General features: G+C 37.8%; 1 protein-coding gene and 1 long non-coding RNA gene across 3 annotated transcripts in view; one reads left to right on the top strand and one right to left on the bottom strand.

Annotated features, from left to right (window-relative positions):
* stra6 (signaling receptor and transporter of retinol STRA6) overlaps positions 1 to 13,814 on the bottom strand; it is a 24,011-nt gene extending 10,197 nt beyond the window's left edge. Inside the window, exons 1-8 of one of the 2 annotated variants that reach the window (XM_042496384.2) lie at positions 13,686 to 13,814; positions 13,480 to 13,560; positions 9,167 to 9,567; positions 7,805 to 7,871; positions 5,848 to 5,930; positions 4,085 to 4,218; positions 2,675 to 2,841; positions 671 to 796 (exon numbers count right to left, since the gene is read on the bottom strand). In XM_042496384.2, the coding sequence (XP_042352318.2) occupies positions 671 to 796; positions 2,675 to 2,841; positions 4,085 to 4,218; positions 5,848 to 5,930; positions 7,805 to 7,871; positions 9,167 to 9,237 (648 nt within the window). In that variant the 5' untranslated portion in view covers positions 9,238 to 9,567; positions 13,480 to 13,560; positions 13,686 to 13,814. The remainder of the gene's footprint in view (positions 1 to 670; positions 797 to 2,674; positions 2,842 to 4,084; positions 4,219 to 5,847; positions 5,931 to 7,804; positions 7,872 to 9,166; positions 9,568 to 13,479; positions 13,561 to 13,685) is intronic. The other variant, XM_088080555.1, reaches the window with a different exon arrangement.
* Positions 13,002 to 23,553, top strand: part of LOC148189240 (uncharacterized) — a 23,080-nt gene continuing 12,528 nt past the window's right edge. The window contains exons 1-3 of the long non-coding RNA XR_015777091.1: positions 13,002 to 13,247; positions 16,644 to 16,816; positions 19,508 to 19,627. This is a non-coding gene — a long non-coding RNA (uncharacterized LOC148189240). The remainder of the gene's footprint in view (positions 13,248 to 16,643; positions 16,817 to 19,507; positions 19,628 to 23,553) is intronic.

Raw genomic sequence — 23,553 nt, 5'->3', positions numbered from 1 at the left:
TATCTTAACAGTTTTTTTTTCTGTATTGCAGCATAATTTCCACCATTACTGCAAATCTACTCTCCTTTGTATTTGTTCTCCCTAACTTTCTTTTTTTTAATTTTCTTGTACTGAATAAGGTTTTTATAAAATCACTGTATCTGTGCAGATTTATGGTGTCAGGTGCGTTGCTGTGGGTTGTAAAAGAGGGTGTAGGAGAGGGAAGGGGGTGGTGTCAAACTCCAGGCAATCGCCTCACCCCAGCTTTGTCACACCCACACTGAGATTAGCATCAAATAAACACAGCATTGTGTGTCCTCCACGAAAAAAAAACAAGGCAACCTTTTCATAATCTGATCAAGAACACAACCTAAACCAATTACGTCAAATCTACTTAAAATGATTAGACCGGCATGCTGCGTTGGACTTCACATTTTCCCTCAGCCTAGACTGTATGAGCACGTTAAGCTCCTTGATTAGCAGGCAGCTTAGAAAGGTTTCTCACGTGCACAGATTCAGCAGAAATGTGTGTCTAAGAGAGATTTGTTTTTCTTTTTTAATAGCTCAGGCTGAATGTAGACTATGAATCAACACAGACACTTATTATTCAGTTTGTTATGTAAGCTGGCCAAACAATCATAAGGGCTGCACAACCAAACTGAAGCAGACATGGCAAAGGGTCAAATCTTACCTCTGTGGCATTGTGCTTTTCAGTGCCCTTTAAGCCCTTGAATAGAAGAAGCGGGTACTGGAAACTGAGGAATGCCAAGCAAGCTATCTGGGGCAGGCTGGAGAAAAGGGAGTAGTATTTGTGTATCTGCAAAGGAAGAAAAGCAGACTTTAAATCACCTAGCAACTTGTTTTGGGACTTTTGGAGCGACACATACATGTTAAAATGACTTTGTATTGACAGAAAAAGGGGACACAAACGGCTTTGTGTGATGTGGTGAGAGTCCACATATCGGCCAAATGGGATTCTCAACTAACACAAACATCTGACACCACCACTGACCAAATATTTATGATTTAGTACCAAAGAAAAGTGCCAACTGAAAGGCATCTGGAAGGCTGCTTTCAGATGCCTTTGACAAGTTTTTACACCCTGAGAAAATTGGTGGAATTTCTTTCAAAACATGGAAAAAGGGAACTTCCACAAATTGAAAGACATTAGTACATTAAGAAAATAATTTTAAAATAGCTAGGAGGAAATGTCGAGGGGAAAACAAAGAAAGAAGCTATTTGTAGCTAATTATCATAATTACACATTTCAAATTATTTTACAGAATTATTATACTTTTTAAGCACATCTTCTTCTTCTTTTATTTATTTATTTATTTAGTTTTGTTAAAATTTTCAGGGAATGTTCTTGTACTTTTTTTCTAATTTATCGCTAATTTTTTGGTCATTTCTTTTTTTGTTGCTCATTACCTTCTTCCAACGTTTTTGAAAGCAATCAAACCAATTTGCTCAGCTCTCTAAGGGTGAAGGTATACACCCAAATACTGGGATTTAATATGTGATTTTATATTTTTTTCCATGCTAAGAATTAAACACACTAAATATAATATTTAGTAAAATTTATTCTGTTGTCTTTATGTGATTAGGCTTAGTCATGCAGATTAGCTCAGATGCTCCCAGAGGCGTTTGGTGTGTGCCAGCTCAGGGTGGGATAAAAAGACAATCACTTATTAAAAAAAGAAAAAGACAAACCATTCAACGCCAGGATGTCTCTCTTTTATTGACACACACTGAACTGATTAAGTGTGACAAAGCCTCTTGATTAAGACCAACAGACAGTGGAACTAATTTTTTTGAGTTGTAGACATTCAGGGCACAGAAAACACCCAATAATGTGGACGTGGCACAAAATTTGGAGCCATTGAGTAAGGTTGAAAGCTCCAGCCATGTGTCCATGAATCCATCTGAGAAGCCTGAGATTCTTCTTTTCAAATCACCTCTTGAACACATAGTAACAGACTGGCTTTGTTTGGTAATTAACGGGTTTCCAGACCAGAACACATTTGCTTTGTCTTTGAAATAATCCTTAAAACTCAGACAGATGACACACTACAAAGAAAGTGAAGCTTAAGCCACTGACACTCTTCTGCTGTCTCTTAGCCTTTGAAACCTCAGCAAATTGTCATGATTTCTTTCAAAATCACGGGGAGAAGGCTCACGGGGAGAAGGCAATGAGAAACTTAACAAGAAATTACCCCAAAATTTAGAAAAAAAGTTAAAAGTTACAAGAAATGACAGAAAAAAATGCAAAAAAAGGGGTAAAAAGGAAGAAAATTAGCAATAAAAGAAAAGTAAAAAAACAATAAAAAGAAAATGACTAAAAAAAAAGCTAAAAAACAAAACAAAACTGATACATATACATATATTATGTAGTATAATTTTAAATATACAATGATAACAATAAATACAGTTTTCTTGGCATTTTCCTTATTTTTTTGTAATTTTCTAATGATTTTCTCTGTCTCTTTTTTCAAAAACTAATTTTCAGTTCTATGTCATTTTCTGTTCACGTTTTACCAATTTCTTGCTCATTTCCTTTAGTTCATGTTTCAAAAGAAATCAAACCAATCTGCTGAGGTTGTAAAGGTTTAAATGTTTGTAAAAAGCATCTGAATGCAGCACAAGAAATCCAGGTTTTGGAGGGTTTAAAGCAGTTGTATATGGCGTCTTTGCTTACCAAAGGTGTTTTGGGACAGTCGATTTTCTGCCAGACCAGAACACCAAAGTGCGTCCACGACAAGAGGCTACCGAGTACATAGCCAACTTTGTTATGTAAAGTACCACATGCCAGGAGAGGGTAGTATAATGCGGGATAGTAGAAGACACCCAGAATCACCCAGTTCTCTGCAAATACAACAAAAGTGTGTGAAGACCTGCAGCATCAAAAATTTGCGTTTTAGTGTAATTTCACACTATGATATATGTCACTGCCTTGCACTAAATTCACACATATCTTAAATTATCTCAATAAAATCGACTTCTGGGCTCCATATAACTTATTCAGTTTTATTGTATTTCATGTTACATGGTTTGTTTCCATTACAGATTTGCGCAAAAAAAAAGGGATATTTTCAAAATGTCGATAAAACACAATTGGGAGATGGCTGAGTTTCCACTAAGTGATGTTATGCAACTTCTCCTCTCACAACATTTCAATATGCATGGAGATGGATATTCAAAGCATAAGCAGGTTTATTTATGTTGCAGCCACTGCACTAGCTGTCAATTTTTCCAAACAAAGGCAACGTAGGCGTGTTATGTGGGAGATAACGGAAAGGCGAGCCCCCTATACCTCCCTCAATGTCTGCTTGCAGTGCATGCTGCATCCTGTGGGAGCCAGCAAGCACAAGCCATAGCATCACGTGACCTATAAAAGCCAAAAAAGTGTTTCCTTTGAAGTTTTGCAAAATATTGCTTTTTCAAAATGACGAAAATATCCCCTCATGCGGGCGTAAAAACATTCTTTCAAGTTTTTTCAAAACTGATGTGTTTCCATTAGACGGATTTTATATTTGCAGTTTCAGTTTGTGCAATTTTAAGGTTAATTGAAACCCGCCTAGAGTCTGTATTTTTGTTCCTATTTGTTCTTATGTTTTGTTTTTTATGTTGTATACATGTTTGTTTTGTTCACTTCATCACTAAATAAAAATGATTGTGATTTAGTGAAACATGTGACACAGCATTGAAACCAATTCTGCAATACTTCTACACCAAAAACATTTTTTCCTAAGCTGTGAGTGATTTACTTTGGTGAACCTTAAACTGTTTGGGGATTGTGTAAAGTAGCAGGGAACTGACTCCTTACAGTCAATTCTTATGTAATTTCATTTCAGAAAAAGAAAAGGCCTCTTGTAAAGCTTAGTCGAAAAGAACTGAGACAGACAGAAACAAGATAATCCAATTATGTAACACAGATATTTAACAAAAATAATATTTATGTCTGTCTTTTGGATGCTGTCTAATCTGCAAACAGAACCTTTCTTTCAGAAAAGAGAAGCAGTGACACATCTTAACTACTAATATAAATATTAAAAAGTGGCTCTGGAAGATTTGCAATCTGTGTAAAAAATGAAAATAACCTCCTCACGTTTATTCTCGACGTCTGTTGTGAAGGGGAGAGGGTTTGGCGACATGATCAGGCCCCACAGTTTGCACAAGAGCACTCCGAACACAGCCACTGCCAGGCCTTTGTGCTGCGTATGGTCCAGGAAGTTGACCGGACTGTGAAATCAAGCAGCAGGTATTTAGAGCCCACATGTTACCAGCTTCACATTCGGATGAAACGGTCACTGAGCAGAAATGACACATTTAAAAAAAAAGGTTTTAGCCAACAAACTACAAACTAAACTTGCGACTGACTTTCAGACATTTTCAGTATTATTTCAGGCTGCCATTGGTGTCTATTCATGTCAGTATAATAAAATTGATGAGGCTTGAAACTTGCCTCAGACAGGAAAATCCATCACTGTTTTCACCTCAGTTAATCCAAGGAAGGTTCACTGAGCATGAAAGCACTCATCAGCGCCCACCTCCAAAAAACCACAATTACACATATTCACCCCAGAAGTTACCCTCTATGACCATGGTCTTATCTGCTGGCCACTGAGCAGCTCCACTGTAGCACATTTTTGAGGAGAAAAAAGAGAAGAAGAGAAGGTCTTTTTTCTTCTCTTTACAAGAGAAGAGAAAAGACCTGATGAAGAGCATGTAGCTCGAAACATCATCTCTTTGGTAATTCTATTAAATATTCATGGGAGCATAATCTAGTGTGACTTTGTTTTTATTTTTTGCTCTTATAAAATGAAAAATTAACCTGTTGACACAAACGTCTCTAGGTGTGTAAATCACAATTCGTGTCATGATACAATCTAATATCTAATCTTATATCTATTCTTTGGACAACAATAGGATGTTTGCTGATATCACGGAATTTGCCATGATATGATTTCAGTTTGATACATTTCAGGAGCCTGTGACCAATATTAAACAAAATCAGTAAATATCCTCATTGTATTTTTTTTTTTTTTTTTTTTGGCTGCTTAACATTATCTGCCTGACGTTAGGCCACCAGAACAGTTCAGTCCCTTGGGACCTGAGCAAATTGGCTTGATGTCTTTCAAAAACTAAGAATTACCCAAAAATTAGCACAAAAATAAAAAGAAAAAAGAAAGTTAAGCAATTAACCTGAAAACTATTAAAAGAAAATTATGATAATTATAAAAAAATACTTTTTCCATAGCTTCTTTAAAAATAACAGTTCTTGTAAAGTTGCTCATTGGCTTTTTTCCCATACCTTCAAATGAAAGCAAACCAATATGGTCAGATTTCAAACATTAGAATACATGTGAATGTGTATGAACGCAGAAAAAGAAAAGTGAAAAGTTTTCAAAGGGTGAAATGTTGAGGAAGGAGATGTGCTTGAACAGAAATGGTGACACAGAGGTGCCATGGGAACTATTAAAATAATTCTCGATAATGACGATATGTATCAATGTTTTCACTTTGCATCAATAGTATTGGATTGATCACTTAATCGATATATTGATCCAGATTGATGTTTCTATATTGTTTATGCTTTGACAGTTAAACAAATAAACGCAATGGCTCCCTGCAATATTCATCTCTTATGTTGAATGTTCACTGTGATGGATTTTCAAGAGACTTGAAAATCCATCACTGTGAACATTCATAACATAAAGTGTTTGCATCTGGAGCATATACCATACTGATATTAATGGAAGCCAATAACTGCCAATAGGAAATCAATCTATAAGTCTGAAGTGACATAAACTATATGCAATTCAATGTTATTTAAGAAAAATGTGTTAAAATATGAAAATACAGTCTCACCTGAGTAAACCTGGGAGTCCTTTCTGTCTATCACCCACCTTCATGCGTCTGGCTAAGATTGCTAGGATCAGCATAACAACGAGCTATGAGAGAAAGAAACGTCAGTTAGTCTTATCAGCAGGGTGGCATGCTGCTGTGGGTCCCCCCAGGGTTCAGACCTCACCCTGCTTCAGACTAAAAATGAGTTGATGATACAAAAGGCCAAACTGCGACGTCTCATTAGTGCTCTCCAAGGATGTGGCATGAATGAACTGTCATCAGTCAGGATCACTGACCAGTGAGAGTTCAATGACCTTTCATGACCTCTGACACATTTAGGAAACACAAGAATGGGAAGAATTGGGTCAGTCTGGACCAATTACCTAGACCACCTTTAAAACAGACATCAGAAGGAGAGAAAGTGAACAGGCATGAACATCATTAGGAAAATATGGAATTGCTATTTGCAATAACTAGAAAAATGGTCATGGTAGTGAATATTATTGGATTTCATATTGGCAAGCTGAAGAATTACCAAAAACTGCCTATAAACTGCCTTTGATGGCCACTTGAGACTGGCTCCCTAGGTTAAAATGCCCAAATGAACAGCAGAAATAAACATGTTTGCAGCCTGATACAAAAACAGTTTTGATCTCTATAGTTTATTTTAATATTCATGGCAACTATATGGGAGTGAATTTTTATCTAACTTACAAGTTTACATTTTTATTAAGGCCCAAAGTTATGCATATTGAGAGGTGCTGCCACTTCCTGTGACAGGCTGTCTGCCAGGCATCACCGCAGTCTATGATTTAGAGCCACTCCCTCACTCTTCCACAGCACCAGACTCTCATCCAAATATCGTCACTTCTGGCTCCAAAAAAACAAGATGGGGAGGGCTGAAATGCCAACTCGGAGTGGTCAAAAGTGGCTATGGGGCCCCACATAGACTTTTTCCCAAAGACTTACATTTGGAAAGAGATGTCTGTGAATCAGTGGATACATTTTTTTGAGCACCACAAATGACTCATCTCACTATGGGGATTTGATCCATTCAGTACGATTACATTTCAAAAGTCTAGAAGACCCACACGATTACATTAATTCAATCCCCATCCAAACTTGCAGAGCACTGAACTGGAAGTTTGCCAGCTTGGCTGCCGTAAGTCACCGTAAGTCGCTACTGTGCCTTCCTCTTTAGGTCCAACAATGCAGAAGATGTGGGTAATTTCTATAGAGCTATTCTGGCTTTTCGTAGGAATTAATGTCATAGGATGTGTGATGTATTATCATGTTCATGTATTATTGCCTTTTTACCCTGTAAAGAACTTTGGTCAACTTGGTTGTTTTTAAATGTGCTATATAAACAAAGTTGACTTGACTTGAACAGGGACCCGCCTCTGATGCTGTACACAGTCCTCTTTAACCTGACTGCACAAACGAATGGGTGATGCTGCATCCACTATTTTATACAGTCCATGCATGATAGTTGAGAGACAAGATTAAACTGATGACATAGGACTGAATCTGTAAATCTTCACTTAGTCATGACTATACTTTCTTTTTTATTTGTATGACTTGATTAAATCACTTGGAAAGCAAATGTATAATATATTAGTTACATTAGGCAATCATTTTTGGGCAAGGATCTCCATCAGAGAGACATAATGATAAGTATATAATTATATTTAAGTAATGTGAAAAGTTGAGTGTGCCCCGCATTCACACCTGGATGTAAATAAAAACCCTTTCTTTTCTTCCAAATATCATTGTTCCTGTTCACAGCTTTTTGAGATATTCTGCTAATGTCCAAACAGTGATTACTGAAAACATTAGCAGCGCTAACTTTGACAGGCAAACCTTTCAGATCTGTATCACAGGAACACATCATAAAACAACAGCGAGGTGAGACCCAGTGAATGAATGACAGGGTGTCGTAATGTTGCATCACGTGACTCCAAAAGGAACGTGGACTTACCGATATGGCGGTGATGCATATGTGGTAGAGCCTGTCATCAGCAGTGGGGTCACATGGAGGGATTATTCTAAAAAAAGGAACAAAACATTCAAACATGAGCAAAACAATCACACTTCAGAGCAGAGGGATTTGAGTCAGCGAGCAGACCCACACCTCACTAAACCTCTCACACGTCACTGTCAGGACCATTTGTGGCTGGAAACTTTGCAGCTGAAAATCCTGCAGCGGAGATTTGCATTTAAACGGATTGGTATCAGCGTGACACAGGAAAACAACAAATGCCCTATGTTCACGTTCCCGTACACTGGAAGAGCAGGAATTTCTGGTCATGGGGTGGAAGTTAAAACTCTGATATTCAGAGGAGGCTGTTTCGGTGGGGAGAGTTATTTAGGAAAATACTGCACATGCCGTATGATCTGTGAGCACAGAGATTGCAGCTTGCTGAATGGATGTTTTGACATTTTTCACAACAGTCTCTTACCTGTCCAAACAATGTGTGAATTTGTGACTTGGCAGTCAGGGAGCAGACCGTTTGTAAATTTAAGGCAACGTCAAAATTTACATTTCTAGAAGCACAGCTGGTGGAGGATGAGGTGCAGCCGGACATTTGAGTGTTAACAAATCAGCAAGCTGGAAAATAGTGAGCTATAATAGTGGCCACAACTTAACACAGCCTATTCATTTACACCACAGCCAGGTGGTTTATAAGCTCAACATGCTGGCTGGTGATAGATGACACTTGTTCCATTGTTTTTCTGTCATATTGTTCATCTGAGGTCATTATCAAATATAATAGTTGTTCCAATAATCACTCACTTTATTAAAATGCAATTTAGGTGTAAGAAAACACTTCCAATAAATGGAAATATCATGTGTGCCCTGTTGCATTGTGGGATATCCCAGGAGCAAAGAATCATGCTATAAGACTTTGGATCTTATGTCCAATTTTGCATGGCACAATGTACCAAGTCTTATTTTTGATACTGAAAAAAATGTGCAGTAAAACATTTTAATTGTGACTTATTTTGGATTGAATGCACGTTTTTGTTGGTATTTTCTCGAATAAGTTATACCGGCAAAACCTTCACACAGCCTGCATACTGATGCATGAAAATTGAGATGGCCTGTGCTGTAACATAACAACTGAACAGAGACAAGACCACACACTGACACCGGCACCACAGACGTTTGCCAACTTTTGTCACCTAATACCACAATGAGAGCTGCAAAGTTGATGAGACTTGTAAAAAGTTTGAAAAACTACATGATAATTAATTGGACAGTATGAATGTTTTTTTTTGGCAGTGATTTTAGACAAACAATAAAAATATACTTGTCTGTCTTCAGAAAGAGTGTACTTACTCTGCTTCAATTTTGGTTGGCAAAGGATCCAGATCTGGGTACTCATAGTCCAGTAGAGCATCCTTATCCATTGTTCTGTCTCTTTGTTAAACAGGTCCAAAGTCTTACAAAGGAGGCTTTTAACCACAATCTCTGGCAACACACAGCTGTGATCCCCTTGACTCAAGAGATAAAAGTTTCTCCAAAGTCCCAAGTCGGACTCTGTTGCTGCTGCAGAGGCACAGTTTCTTCCCTGTGTGCTTGGTGAAGTCTCACTCTGTTCCTCTCCCTTGCAGGCTGTATTCAGGTGATCTCGTCCCACTGTGGAGCTGAGAGTAATGTCACAGGTCCTGGCTGCAGCGTGCTGCCTCCACCCAGCAAAAGGCCCTGTTTCAGCAGAGGGTTACCACCACACTGGGATCCTGGTGAGAGAGTGAGAGGGGGGCAGTGTGTGAAAGGAGGGAAAATGTAGAGATCTGGGCAGCCAATCTGAAAGGCCACCTGCAGCTTACTGGGATTATATCGACTTTTGGGGTTGTGTTATTGGACCTGAGGCCAGTGGTTGACGGGGTCAGATGTGCAGAGTTATAAAACTCCAGCTAGGACTGTGTGGGTAGCCGGGAGTGATGACGAGCCTTTCCTATCAGAGCCGATAGCCACGGTGATAACAGGGAAATTATCACGTTGATTCCCTCAGTCATGGATCAGGTACATTTGCGAAAAGGTTACCAAATGGAATCAAATAAAGCAGCATGGAAGAAATTGCCAGTCAGACTACACCTCAGCTCACTACATAACTCTACACCTTCAGCCTGATAAGAATCAAGGAAAAGTTCACTCAACCCAGTACTTTGTCTTCAGCAGATAAATTAAGATAGAGATGTCCAAGGGCATGCTCATGTGGGAACAGTTTTCTAAACCAGATACATGCATTTGCCACACCAGTATCAAGTTGTTAAAAAGAATTCTTGAAAAACGTGATTTATCGGAAATGTGATAACAGGTGATTTCCCAATAACAAAACACATCCTGTAAACAGCTGATAAAGATCACACACATAATGAGAGAACCTATCTTTCCAACATGATATGAGTACATGATAGGTGAATGAAGTGGATTTAACAATAGGTACAGTCACACTGCCCCGAGGAAAGGAAGCTTTTTTTATTCCGACAGTGTCTTTTGTCAGCTAATGAGGCACGAATAATAAACATGGATAAATCTCCATTGTGTAGGCTTACAAAAGAGAGGAGACTTCAAAATATCAGCTTTAGAGAACATAATCAACTTATATTTCTTCTTTAAAAAAAAGAAAATCATCACAGCTGTCGCAATCAAAACAAAAAAGCACCAATAAAATAAAGATCATTGGTCTATGAAGGTAAAGAAGGCTGAATTTGATCAAATGCGGACCACACTTATGTCCCACTTCACTGCTATTAATAGTGGAATGAGTCATAGGGAAATATGCATATAGGCATGTCAAGTGGGTGTTTGGGAGTGTGGAATAGTGTTTTGTTTTTTTCTTTCTTTTCTCTTGTGTATGTGCCCTATCAGACACTTTTAATTTCAAAACTGAAGAAGTTTGTTTACAGCTCTTCATATGACAGAATGACCTGGGTCATCTCATCCCAACAGGGTGGATCTTGGCCTCAGTAGCTGCCCAACTTCTGAGTCATGACAAATCTCTGTTACATATTAAATCCTATCAGACTCTCACAGCACAGGTGGTTTCACAAACATTTGCAAGCATGTGAGTGCTACAAGACAGGTGGAGGTCAAAGGTCATGGCAAAGCCCTAGCTCAGGTTGTTTCTGCAACAAACTGAATAAAGTGGCAGCAAATGCACTTTAGTTCCCTTATTTCTTCATCCTTCTCCTCATATGCGTCATCTTCCTACTCTTCTTTCTTGATTTGGTGCAGAATTTTGGAAAAATAAGGATCATCTGATTTTTCCTTCTTCCGCACACTGAGATCCTCCTTTTCATCCTCCTCATTAAACAGCTTCCCCTTCTATGCTTGCATGCATCACTATATACAAAAAAGTTTGCACGTCTTGTGCAATATTTCTGCAAAGATCTATTCCTGCATTCAGCTGCAGCCGGCTGAGACTAAATCAGTTTTGCAACACTGCCTCCATGTCAGCATAAACTCATTATGCCGGGATTACAGTCACAAAACTTTAAAAAGCAACACAACTTCCCTCCTAACACTCCTGAGAAAACACAGTTTCTCAAGCATAGTAAGCCACCAAACCAAAAGTGCTCCCCCCTCCCAAAAAGCAGCCCAGAAAATAAAGGGGTCACTGAACAAAGAATGCTTTGAACAGTTATAATTACATCACAGAGAGCCACAGTTTGATTGAGCCAGACAGTTCACTTGTATCAGGTTTAGGAAGTTGGCTCAAAAGCCCTTTGGTTGGAAATACATTAAGCATGAGAGCTTGTAAAAACTAACATAATTGAATTACTAATCCATTTTTAACAATCTAAACAGCAACATCATGGACGGTGGCAACTCAAGCATCAACACTACTAAAGCAAAAAGCTAAAAGCCGTCTTTTGCTAAAAGCAAAAGACGGCTAGTTAACAAATTACCTCCAGTGTTTAATCCTTATGGACTGTTCGGCACATTTTAATCACTTTTCATTCTTCATATTTTTAAAAATAAATTTGGCTGTCTTCATGCATAAGGCAGAAATGTTGGCAAGATTGGGTATTTTTGTTTTGTTTTAAATTCTGAAAATTAATGAATATTTCATATTTACAATTAGGCCTGATGTTGGTTAAAACATAAACTCAATGAAAGGTGAAAATCGTATTAATGTATAATACGTTTTATAGCCTGATTTTGAAAAGTGCATTTTGTGTGCAGAAAGTAAGTATTTAATGCAAAATTAAATGCGCAAAAATTAATAATGGTTAAAAATCAATGTTGCAGCAAATTATTGAAATATCCCAGGCTGTGATATTCAAAAACAACTCTACTAAGCATGTAGTCTGTTGAAAATAATTAGTGTTAGTGTTTTTTTTTCATCTAAAACATAGTGGTCTCATGATAAAAACCTGGCATTTTAAGGATGAAAATTCTGAAAATGAATGAATATTTGATATTTATGATTAGGACTGATGTAGGTTAACCCTTTAACAGCTGGGTTTACATCAGTTTTCTTGTGCTTAGACACTTTCACAAGCATCTAAACTGGGGAAAATTGTTTGTTTCTTTCAAAAATATGGTGACAAAACAGAATTAGCAACTTGGCAAAAAATGTCCCACAAAACGCAAAAAAATTACAAGATGACCAAAAAGTACCCTAAAAATATTATTAGATATCATCAAAAATAAATAAATGAATACATGAGGGGAAAAATGTCCAGAAAGCTTATCTCTAATTCTTATTCTAATTGAATATTAGTTGATTTTTAACACTTTCTTCAGGTGATTTTCTTGTGTGTTTTTTGTTTTACCATTTTAAAAACTTATTTTCTTGTAACTTTTTACTTATATCTTATTTTCTTTATTTTTGTGACATTTCTTGTTCAGTTGCTTGTCACCTTCTCTCCATGATTTGAAAGAAATAAAGGCAATTTTCCTCAGATTGCAAAGGGTTAAAAAAATTAACTCAATAGCAATAGAAAATAATATTTATGTATTAATTATGAATGTCTTTTTTAAAGCCTGATTTTGATGGTGTGCGCAGAGCGATACTGGTGTGCAAACCCTAAGGGTTAAAAACAATGCAAAACATATTGAATGATTAGTACTGCTCCAAGTCATTTAGAGAAGTTGCTTTTCATAACTTTTCATTCTAACTTTAATATGATCACTCAGGGGCATGAAGGAATTTATCAGCTGGATAAAAGAATTAAACGACACTTTAATTTTGTTCAACAATATTATTAGAGCACCGAAGCAGACACGTTACTGGTGTCCTACTTCCCACAGCTGAGCATGCGTGTGCGTGTTTGCAGTGAAGAGCAGCTGCAGCAGCCGGCTCCTCTGGATTTAGTTTCACACAGACATCATGGACAAATTTCAAGACTTTGAAGTTGAGCTTGATCCTCTGACAACAAAGAGACTTTCAGCCTGAAAGCCACGACAGGTAACTCGGTCACCTGTGCCTCTGTTTCGCGTGAGGCCCAATGTACCATCTGCCACTTACATGAGGAATTGTACGTGCACTTTATGCATGCATCAATAAGTAATATATGCATATTACTCGACCTGCACTTTTGAAGAGAAACATACCGACTGGCTGTTTTACTGTGAGAGCGTTTAATATCAGCTCCACGTGCTGATCACTTTTCTGCACTTTGAGATGTGAGGCTACTTACCGACTGCCCGCAGGTGTGTTACAGCGCCAGGTGGGCGTGGAAGGTGGATTAATGTCAAAGCAGGGCCGCTGGCACCAGCAGCTAATATTATCAAGAGCCAAAAACAGTATGCATGTTAAATAGGCTGCATATTTGTTGCATTACCTGCCCACATTAAACACTAATGCACTGCAGCCTCAGCCCACAGCTTAGAATCACTGGCTTACCTTGTGTTACTCTTGTGCTGTCTTGGTTTGAAGAACTTCAAATAACTAGCGTTGTCATCACTTTCCACCACACACCCACCTCAGAGAAGTTCTTTAATTACATAAACAAAACAACAGTCTCATAAGCAGCAGCAGCAGCTTTTCTATTGTCTGGTCACCTTTGATGCAGTGTGTGTTTGGGACTTTGACCGCTCTCTATCTTGTGGTGAGAACATCATAAACGTGCTGCTGCATGCAGAAAAAGTTGTTGTGAAACATATTGAGGTGACTAATGTGGTCAAGTTAAAGTCAAGGCTGAGAACTGCTGACATTTTGCTAGATATTGATTGATGAAATTACAAGCAGTGTAAACAGTGTAAAGTAATTTGTGTTCTTAATGAAATTAACATTTTTGGCCTTTAAACCAATGTATAAGAGCCATTTTGACTGGTAGTCTAAACACAAATGGACAGCGAGACACATTGCCATTCACACTTATGTCCAGGGGCGTTGCACCAGATTCTGGCCTCCGTGTGTAAGCAGTCTCTGTGGGCCCCTCCACCCTTCCTCTCTTGATCAGTAGGTGGGTTTCCATTAGTGATTTGCGCAAAATATAAGCAATATTTTCCAAATGACGATAAAACACAATTGCAAGATGACAGCGTTTCTGTTGAGTGATGTTTTGCGACTTCTCTCTCGCTAACATTCCAAGAAGCATGGGCGATTAGCAGATTTATTTCTATTGCAGACACCGCACGAGCCGTCATTATTTCCAATCAAAGGCGATGTAGGCGTGTTATCCAAGCAATTATTGGAAAAGCAAGCCCCTCATACGTGGGAGTGGCCACGTATGAGGGATTTCTGGGAGGTGATAGTCCACGATTTCACAGAGGAATTGTGCATTCAAAATTTCAAAATGTTCCGCTCAATTTTTGAAGAGTTATGCGACGCAGTACACCTCAGGTAGTGCCTGCTGTATCATGCCCGAGGGAGTTGACAGGCGCATAGCCATAGCATCATATAAAAGCCCCAAAAAGTGTTGCCATTGCAGTTTTTAAAAATATGACTTTTTCAAATTGTCTAATATACCACCTCATGCAAGCGTAAAAGTTTTTTGGCGATAAATTAAATTTTTTCCTAAATTGACATGTTTCCATTATGCATATTTTATATTTGCAATTTCAATTTGCACAATTTGTGGATTAATATGGAAACCCGCTTACTCTCTCTGTCAAGCACCGATTTAATTTTTTTAAAAAAGTTTGTTTACTTTATTTCCCATTCCTTTGTTTCTTTCTTTTCTTTCTCCTTTTTGAGTCCTAATTTTCCTTTCTTGGGAACATGACACTACAATGCGCCTGCCTGTGTTGATTATTTTATTTTATTTTATTTTATTAAGTCACATATTTTACAAAAATATGTAAAAAATTGCCAGATAAATAAAAACAAAAACATAATGAGAGCACATATAATTGATATTCTAGATAGAGCAATAATAATAATAATTATAATAACAGCAATACATGAAAGAAAAATCAAATCAATCAGTCAATCGTACGTGTCCAGCTGACCACTTGTGTTCAGATTTCATTCCTGCCTTCGTCACCTGCGTCCTGCGTCTGTGTGAGTGAGTGAAATCACTCTGATTGGCTGTTCAGCTCAGGGCACGAGAAGAGATGCGGAAGTGAATAATTTAAACAAACAGTGTAAGTCAAGAGGGAGTGAGGTGAAAGTACACTCATTATATGAGGTATGACAGTTTTTCTTTGACCATTGAGTTCTTAAGTTTTTTTCCTGATAGTCTGTGTTTTTGGTGACTGGTGCACTGTAAATATTCTTTCTTCTTTGAGTATTGACTTATGTTGTTATTGAGATAACTGGCTAACTAGCGTTAGCTGGCTAAGTGGCTGTTTCCCGGTTTTCCTGTTTGAATAATGATTACAGATGACCACTGTCTGCTGGTATAGAGGAGAAGCTCCTCTCATGCAGATGCAGAACGTAGTTTCAAGTTGGCGGTGGGTTTGGTGTGTTTCTGTGCATTTTTTCGCCGAGACATGGCGAAGTGTGGTGACTCAGCAGGGGGCCTTCCTTGCCACTGGCCGTCGATGTGGGCTTGGTGTGCCAAGGCGCCATTATTACGTCCATACTGTCACTAGCATGTTCACTAGTCATGCTAGCAGTTGTGTCAGTATAATTGATACATTTTTCTTTATAAGGCCATTTTATATGAACTGCCTTATTATTTATGTTCTCTACTGACTCCTAAAAACGGTCACATGCATGGACAACTTTTGTCCGTCTGTCCTCGAGCTCTTGCTGTCTTTTGTTAAAATGCTTTTACAGTTTTTGCTCCGTCATCTCAGTGTCAGCTGCAGAGTCATCTTAAACTAGACTCTTTTATCAGCCTGGTGGATTTCAAAAGCAAGATTAAGGACCTTTTGGACACTGGATGCACATGGATGGTTTCTGAATGCTGGTATTTTGCGTTTTGTTTTAAGTTTGTTGCCTATTGCTTGTGTGTGCATTTTTATGCTGTTTGTTTTTAACTTTTGCTGTTGTGTTTTTATTCTACTTGTTCCTTTATGTGAAGTTCTACATGCTGCTGTCTTGGCATGTGAGCGTAGGCTATGGTCAAATCTCAGATCAGGTCTCACCTCGTGTCTCACCTCATGTATGCAAGTTTGAGTCAGTGTGGACTGGCGGTGCGGCACAGGAAATCTGAGTTTGAGAATTGTTATTAGACCATGTTTTGTCTGACATCTAAATTATCCACTTAACTTAATATTAATCTCTCAAAAATGTATCATAGCAAAGTTATAGCAAATGTGAGAAAAATGTATATTTTGGAATGGTTTACTTAAGTGCGCCCTCTCGTTCACACATTTCAGCATTTCCGGCTAAAGGGGGAATTGTTTGTGCCATAGCTCCTTCAGCATAAACAGTGTTTGTATATTCTGACACACGTTTCTCATTTTACAGAAGTTTTATAACAACACGGGGATCACAGAGGAAGGATAGAAGGCCAAGGAGGTGACTGTGATGTACATCTAATTAGAGCATTCGTTTCTGGTACCCACTGTGCAAGCTGGTGATGAAGACTTCCTTCAGAGCAGTTCTTGATGTTCTGAATACCATTCTGCAGACCAGCATGGGTAAGGTTCACATTTTCACACAAAGACATTTGTCTTTATCTGCATACCATTATTTCAAGATGAATCATGTGTTGTTGTGCTTTTCTTGTTTCTGTAAGAACAATAAAAACATGATGTCCACCTGAATGCAGAGGGCTACACTCAGGGCAGCTGATGTCTAAGCTGGTTAGAGATTATTTGCCATTTTTATCAGTTTCTATTAGGGCTGTCAAACTATTAATGGTTTAAATCATGATTAATCGCAGAATTTCTGTAGTTAATTGCAATTAATTTCAATTTTTAATGCCATGTTTTCAATTCCATTATTTTGCATTTCAAAGCTGTTATGAAGTCCAAATTAACAAGGTAAAGCAATTATTACCAGATTGTCTTGATTCATGAATCAAATGACAGCAAAAAACTGCATGGGATTATCAGAAAGTGGGCATGTCTGTAAAAGGGGAGACTCATGGGTAACCTCAGAACCCCTTTTTCATTCAGATATCTTGGGGTCAGAGGTCAAGGGACCCCTGTGAAATGTCCATGCCATTTTTTCATCACCAAAATTTAGCCTAATTTTGGGCGATTTATTTGCCCCCTTACTGAGAAGCTAGCATGGTTGGTACCACTGGAGTAGTTTCATATGACACCATATCATCACTTGCCAACACCAGCCTTTAAACTCAGCCCGGTATAGCCTCTTAAAGACAGTATTGTCGACCGAGGAATAGTGGGTCTCAGAAAAATTGTTGTGTTAATTACAGACCTTTATCGCATCGCAATTAACCCATTAACGCTAACAGGGGATAGTTTAAACAAGCAGCATTAATTAAAAAAAAAAAAGAACGCAAAACAATAAACTAAACAATTGTGGGTAAAAATCACTGATCAGTCTAATAAGTAAACAGTACAAAAATCAGAGCAACTTAAGAAAGTAAACAGTGAAAAACGCTGAGAAATATAATAAGTAAACAGCAAAAAATGAATTGAAAGGTTTATGAACATGGGAAGTACAAGTATTGCACAGTTAAGCTGATATTGCACCTGAGTGCTGACTGTGAACACTAGAAATAAAAGCAAGACCTTATAAATAACCAGGCTGAAGGGCTTCTGTGGTGGAGAAAGCTCAGTGACTCCTAAGAGAGGTGGGTTAAGCTTTCGCCTAGTACCTAGACCAGATCTGGGGTTACAACCACACAAGACCTTCATATATCTTATTTCTCTTCAGTTTTCCATATCCAGAAGAAAATCCCATCCTGCCAACTCCAATCACACATATAAGTGGAGCTAGTGATGATACAAAGGGCTTCATGCAGCAACATTTTCTTAAATTTGTCCAGATGCATTCTTAAACATTCAAATCTTCTCTTACCCAGATGTGTTCAATGATGAATCCTACTTGATCATAATTAAGCTATTAGCACAGGTGAAACCCGTTAAACACTACACAGTACATGAGCAGGTTTTGTGCTGTGTGCAAAGACTCTGGCACATGCATAAGACTAGAGACATGATGCCAAAAAATGTCTCTAGCAGGAGTTATATTGATGTCAGCCTACTGTTTAACAGATTGAAACAAAATACATGTGATAATAGGAACATGTATTAAAGTATTAAAAGTAAAAGTAGTCTTGCAATTTTTTAAAAAAGAATTGAATTAACCAAAATAATTTAAATAATTAAAGAAAAAGTCCTCATACATATAGTATATATAAAAAGCTGGAACCATGAAATGTTTTTTGCACGAAAAATGACTTACATAATGATAAAAATAGTTGACAGTTGTCTTAGCTGAAATTCCATGTGGTTTGTGCACGAAATCTTAATGTGTTGTAGTAGTAGTAGTAGTTTTTTTTATTAATAGTAGTGGAGTAAAAAGTACAATATTTCCCTCTGAAGTGTGGTGGAGTAGAAGTGAAAAGTGGCATTAAAATACTCAAATAACATTAAAGTTCCTCAGTTTTGTATTTAATGCCATTACTTGAGTTAATGTATTTAGTTACATTCCATCACTGGTCAGCAGAGGGACGCATAGTAACTGAAATTAATTTGGATCAATGCACCAAGTAAAGCAGTACTTCTTATTCCCTGAAATTTAATAATTCAGTCATTACAATTTAAAAATTATCTAAATTAGATTAAATGATATTCATGCATTTTTAAATGTTTTCCTTGTGCGTAGCAACAATTTGTGGCCTCTGAAAACAAGATGTTTTTCTCTTATCTTGTTACAAGTGCTCTCAACCAAAAATTTAAATTTTCTCTTACCTAAAAGAAAAGCAAAAATAAGAAAACATCAGTGAATCCCAAATATTAATGGGCATTCACAAAATAAGAACAAATTGCGATACGAACAAAAATAAGAGAAAATTTGTTTATGTATTGTGTCTTGCTTGAGGCCCAAAATGTCACTATTACAATAAACTTCTTGTGGTTTTGGCATCGTTGTATCAGGATTGTGTGCACAAAGACAAGACCAAAGTCAAAGACCTCCACAAATGCTTTTCAGCTGCCATTTCGCAGTCTTTCACTGCCTTGATTTTGACAATAGTGCGGTGACAGAGATCGTCTTAATTAATCTTAGAAATAGAATTTTGCACATATGAACGACACAAATTATATTTTAAGATTCTACCTTCAGTACCCACAGAGCTGGTAAATGTGTGATTTCAAGAACTAATTGTTATTCTTCTCTCGTCTATCTCCCTGCAGCCGATACTGAAGTGGAAATCTCAAGTGCAAGCTTTTTATTTTTGCACCCTAAAGAGTCGAGACTCAATCCTTCTCACACCAGCCAAAGATGACCTTCCAATGACCTTTCTATAAAAGCAGGTGAGTACATCCTCCCCTGACTGGTGTTTCCTATTCACTAACTCAGAATAACTCCCGAGGAAGCAAATTACCATACCATGAGGAAAAAAGCACACCATCATAATAATTAACTAGCTGACTTTGGTTTTTCTCTGGAAACACATCAAACTGAGTTAGCAATCTGCACGCACAGCTCTCCTTGCACAGAGAATGAATTAGATCCCATAATAGACATGATTTTAAGTATACTTTTGAGATTCTAACAACCCAGTCTGGCTATGATTTCAGATGCCTCAGATGAAGAAACAAATGAAATAGCTTCTGCCTTGAAATTCTGACATCTAATTGTTGGCAAAGTCGATTCAAATTGAGTAATATTGAGAAATATTGCCTCAATATTAAATCATGCCTCCTGAAGGCCTCCTGGGTGCAGGGGGCTAATTACTGGGGATATTTTTCCCCGGCTCAGTCTGCTGCACTGCCTCTGTCATAATCAATGAGCCTTGTAACACTCAATTAGAACATAATTGGATTTGCGAATGTTCGAGGTGGAAAAACATGTACATTTGAGCGGACATGAAAGAACTGCTTATCTCTGTTGACAGCTGTAATGAAGTCGGATCGGGTCGGCCAATTGTGAATTTTAGGAAAAAAATCAGTCAGTGTAAGCATGTTCCTGCACATCCCCTCCCACTCTGCAGCCCAATGCTTTCATTTGGCTTGGTTAAAAACAACTTAGACCTACATTATAATGTCTGATTAAAAATTTACACGTTTGGCACATGGCCCGAGCTAGATTGAGTGAGTCTATATGTGTTGGTCACATTGTTGTATACAGTCTGGTTCAGGTGGTATGTTATGACATTACAGTTAATGGTAAATGAACACAGAAAAACCACAATCGTGTTGTTGAATAGAAATTTAACCTCCTCTCACTTCTTGTGTGAGTGATGATGTATCTATTTTGCTTTACTTTTAGTTTTTGAAAAAAAAGGATAAAATTGTCTTTGAACATATAGCATATTTGTAGCACTTGTATATAGCACTTTTCAAGCTGAAGCACAAAGTGCTTCCCCGATTAAAATTTTTACAGAATAAAAATGAAATATCAGAAACCTATGTAGCCCCTCCCCTGCCACCCTTATGACATAACCAAAGTTAAGAACATTAAGAACGGTAGAGCACAAATATTAAACAGCACTGCATACATGAACAAATGAGGATGCAAGTACAGAAATACAATTTCATAAATAAGTAAGTAAAATGTTGATAAGAATTAAGCTCATATAAACAGATGAAATTAAGAATAATATAAATAACCCTATGTATAAGCAGTTATGGCGGTAGACTTTCTTGTAAAAGCTTCAGTGGAGTCTGCTGATCTCGCACTTAGGCGAGGGCTGTTCCAAAGGCGAGAGGCCATCGCCGAAATTGCATGGTCGCCCTTGGTTTTCAGTCTGCTCTGTGGGACTGCTAACAGGTTTTTGATCAGCTGATCTGAGGGGATAATAGACCGTTTAAATAATCAGTACCAACATTGTCAATTGGAACAACAACTTTAGCCCAGTATAGGTGGAGCTAAATAAATATGATTTAAATGTCTTCTTTTTCTTGATTTTTAGCATATTACGCACACAAGTCAAAGTAAACACAAATATACAGTGTAAACTGATTTCTTAGCAAAACTGTATTTCTGTTTCAGTTTGACTGAGGTGATTAAGTCTGAAACGTGATCCTCTCTTGTCCTGTAATGGATTTTAATAATTCGTGGTTGATTAGCTTTCACATTGCATTTTTGACATCCAAGGTTGATTGAACCTAAACGACCACTAGACAAAATAAAAAAATCAATTTCAGTCCTACGGGTGGTTTCTGTTTTGATATATTGCTGTTATTGTGGTAGGCTTGGGAGTGAAAGATTTATTTCCCAGCTTATGAGCACTGAGAATGGGATGTTATATCTAAGGAGCCAGTGACAAGTACAAATCTTCCTGATAGTTATTAAAGTGGTCATGATCACTTTGCTGCGGACACGCCGGCATGCAGCGCTCAGTCTGTCACGTTCCCGCTGCGACTGCCTGACAAGAGGCTGGAATTTATGGTGTGGAGGCAGGTTTGTGTCTGAGTTGCTGTGTAATAATCCTCTTTATATAACCGTTTGGAGAACACCTTGGCAAACACACTGCACACACTCGACAATGTGATAGGATTTTCATGATCTGCTTACATTAAATGACAGTTTACACTCAATATTTTTACAGAAGAAATACTTTATAGACGTCATAACTCTGTGTGTGTGTCACTTACACTGACTTGCCAGTTTATTAGGAACACTTATAATGTTGCTGTGTAAAAGAGTGCAGACTAAATACGACCTGTTAATATAATAAACTACGAGTAAATTGTTGATTCAAAACTTCCCTCACACAGTGTCACCAAAACTGAACATTTTAAGCTTCACAAAGACTGGATTTATTGCAATGGCTGTTGTATTGAACTGCATAAGTTGTACAGGTGTATTTAATAATTTGGTAGCCTCGGGTATAGTCCTGAATTATGTGTTGCAGTGAGATAAAAAGGATGAAACAGAGTGTTTCTAAAGCAAACAGAGGAAGGATTCTCTCCAGCGGGTATTTATTGCTCCTGTAGGTGGTATATGTGTGTGTGTTGACGTCTGTTTTAGTTGGGGTGTTGTGCGTGTCAGCGTGATAGATGATGTCCTTGCAACGGCCTCTATTTTGTCATTCTGTGTGTTTGTGTGTGTGTGTGTGTGTGTGTGTGTGTGTGTGTGTGTGTGTGTGTGTGTGTGTGTGTGTGTGTGTGTGTGTGTGTGTGTGTGTGTGTGTGTGTGTTGTTTGGGTGGTCTGTGTGAGCATAAATTTAAAGACTTTGGCGATGTGGGTCATGTGTATGGAGGATTATTGGTTTGTTGTTGAATATCGGATATTGCAGTCTTATCTTATACTGACAAACCTGGAAGGTAGAAAGTTCAATCATACTGATATGTTTTCATGACCATAATTTTTTTTCCTGGAATCCAGAGCATGTTTTGCTTTGTTTATTTTTATTTTGTACTTTGCTTTCGGAATGAAATATCATTAGAGAACATCCCTGTTGCCCAGAAATTACTCCCTTGTGTTTTTGTTGCATAAAAGCAAGCTGGGACTCTGGAAGTGAACCTGAAGTTCTGTTGTCAAGGTTCTGCACTTTATACACCCGGAAACATCTCTGGACATATTTCAGGCAGTGATTACGATAGCACATTAACGTAATTATGAAGGCAGTTTAGTGACATTTATGTAATGTCTAGGAGACAGGTCTGTAGGTAAAGGCCTATTAAATGCACTGTTAAAAGCAGTTAAACCTGGCTTTTAAATCAGGGAACACAACAAATATCTCATACAGGAAAAAGGAAATGAAAGACAGCTTCATCATTTTGTGCTGAAATGATGCACACACACAATTTATCCCAGAATATGTGTTATGAATATGGATTTTCTCGTCAAAGCAACATGTCCTGTCTCAGTCTGATGGAGAAATTTGCATTTCTCACATCTCAGAGTTTTTAATTATGAAACGAAATATCACCCCAGCATGCCTGACATAATTGCTATCAAAATGAGAGATTTGCCAAATTGTTGCCAAAGAGCTAATTGAGGGCAGACAAATAGTGATTAGTTTCTTTTGGGTGTGATTCTCTGAGCACACAGTATTTTGCATTTTATGCGTGTATGTATAGTTTTTGTTTATTGATGTATTGTGTGTTTTTATTTAACTCTTAAGAATCCAGTAGAGCCTCTGCCTGTGTCTGACTTGATGTGTGCAGTATAAAACAGAAACCATCCTACCTTTATGACAGTGTCCTGGTTGCTCTGATCACCACTGTATTAAAAGCATAAACATTTATGTTGGTTTTAAAAGGTTTTGTCTATTTCCATATGCTGGAG

Source organism: Plectropomus leopardus, chromosome 7 (assembly GCF_026936395.1).
Source record: "Plectropomus leopardus strain MGB_pleo_1.0 chromosome 7, ASM2693639v1, whole genome shotgun sequence".
In the NCBI taxonomy this organism is placed as follows: Eukaryota; Metazoa; Chordata; class Actinopteri; order Perciformes; family Serranidae; genus Plectropomus; species Plectropomus leopardus.
The sequence above is the reverse complement of the archived record's forward strand: the minus strand, read 5'-3'. Positions and strand labels throughout refer to the sequence as shown.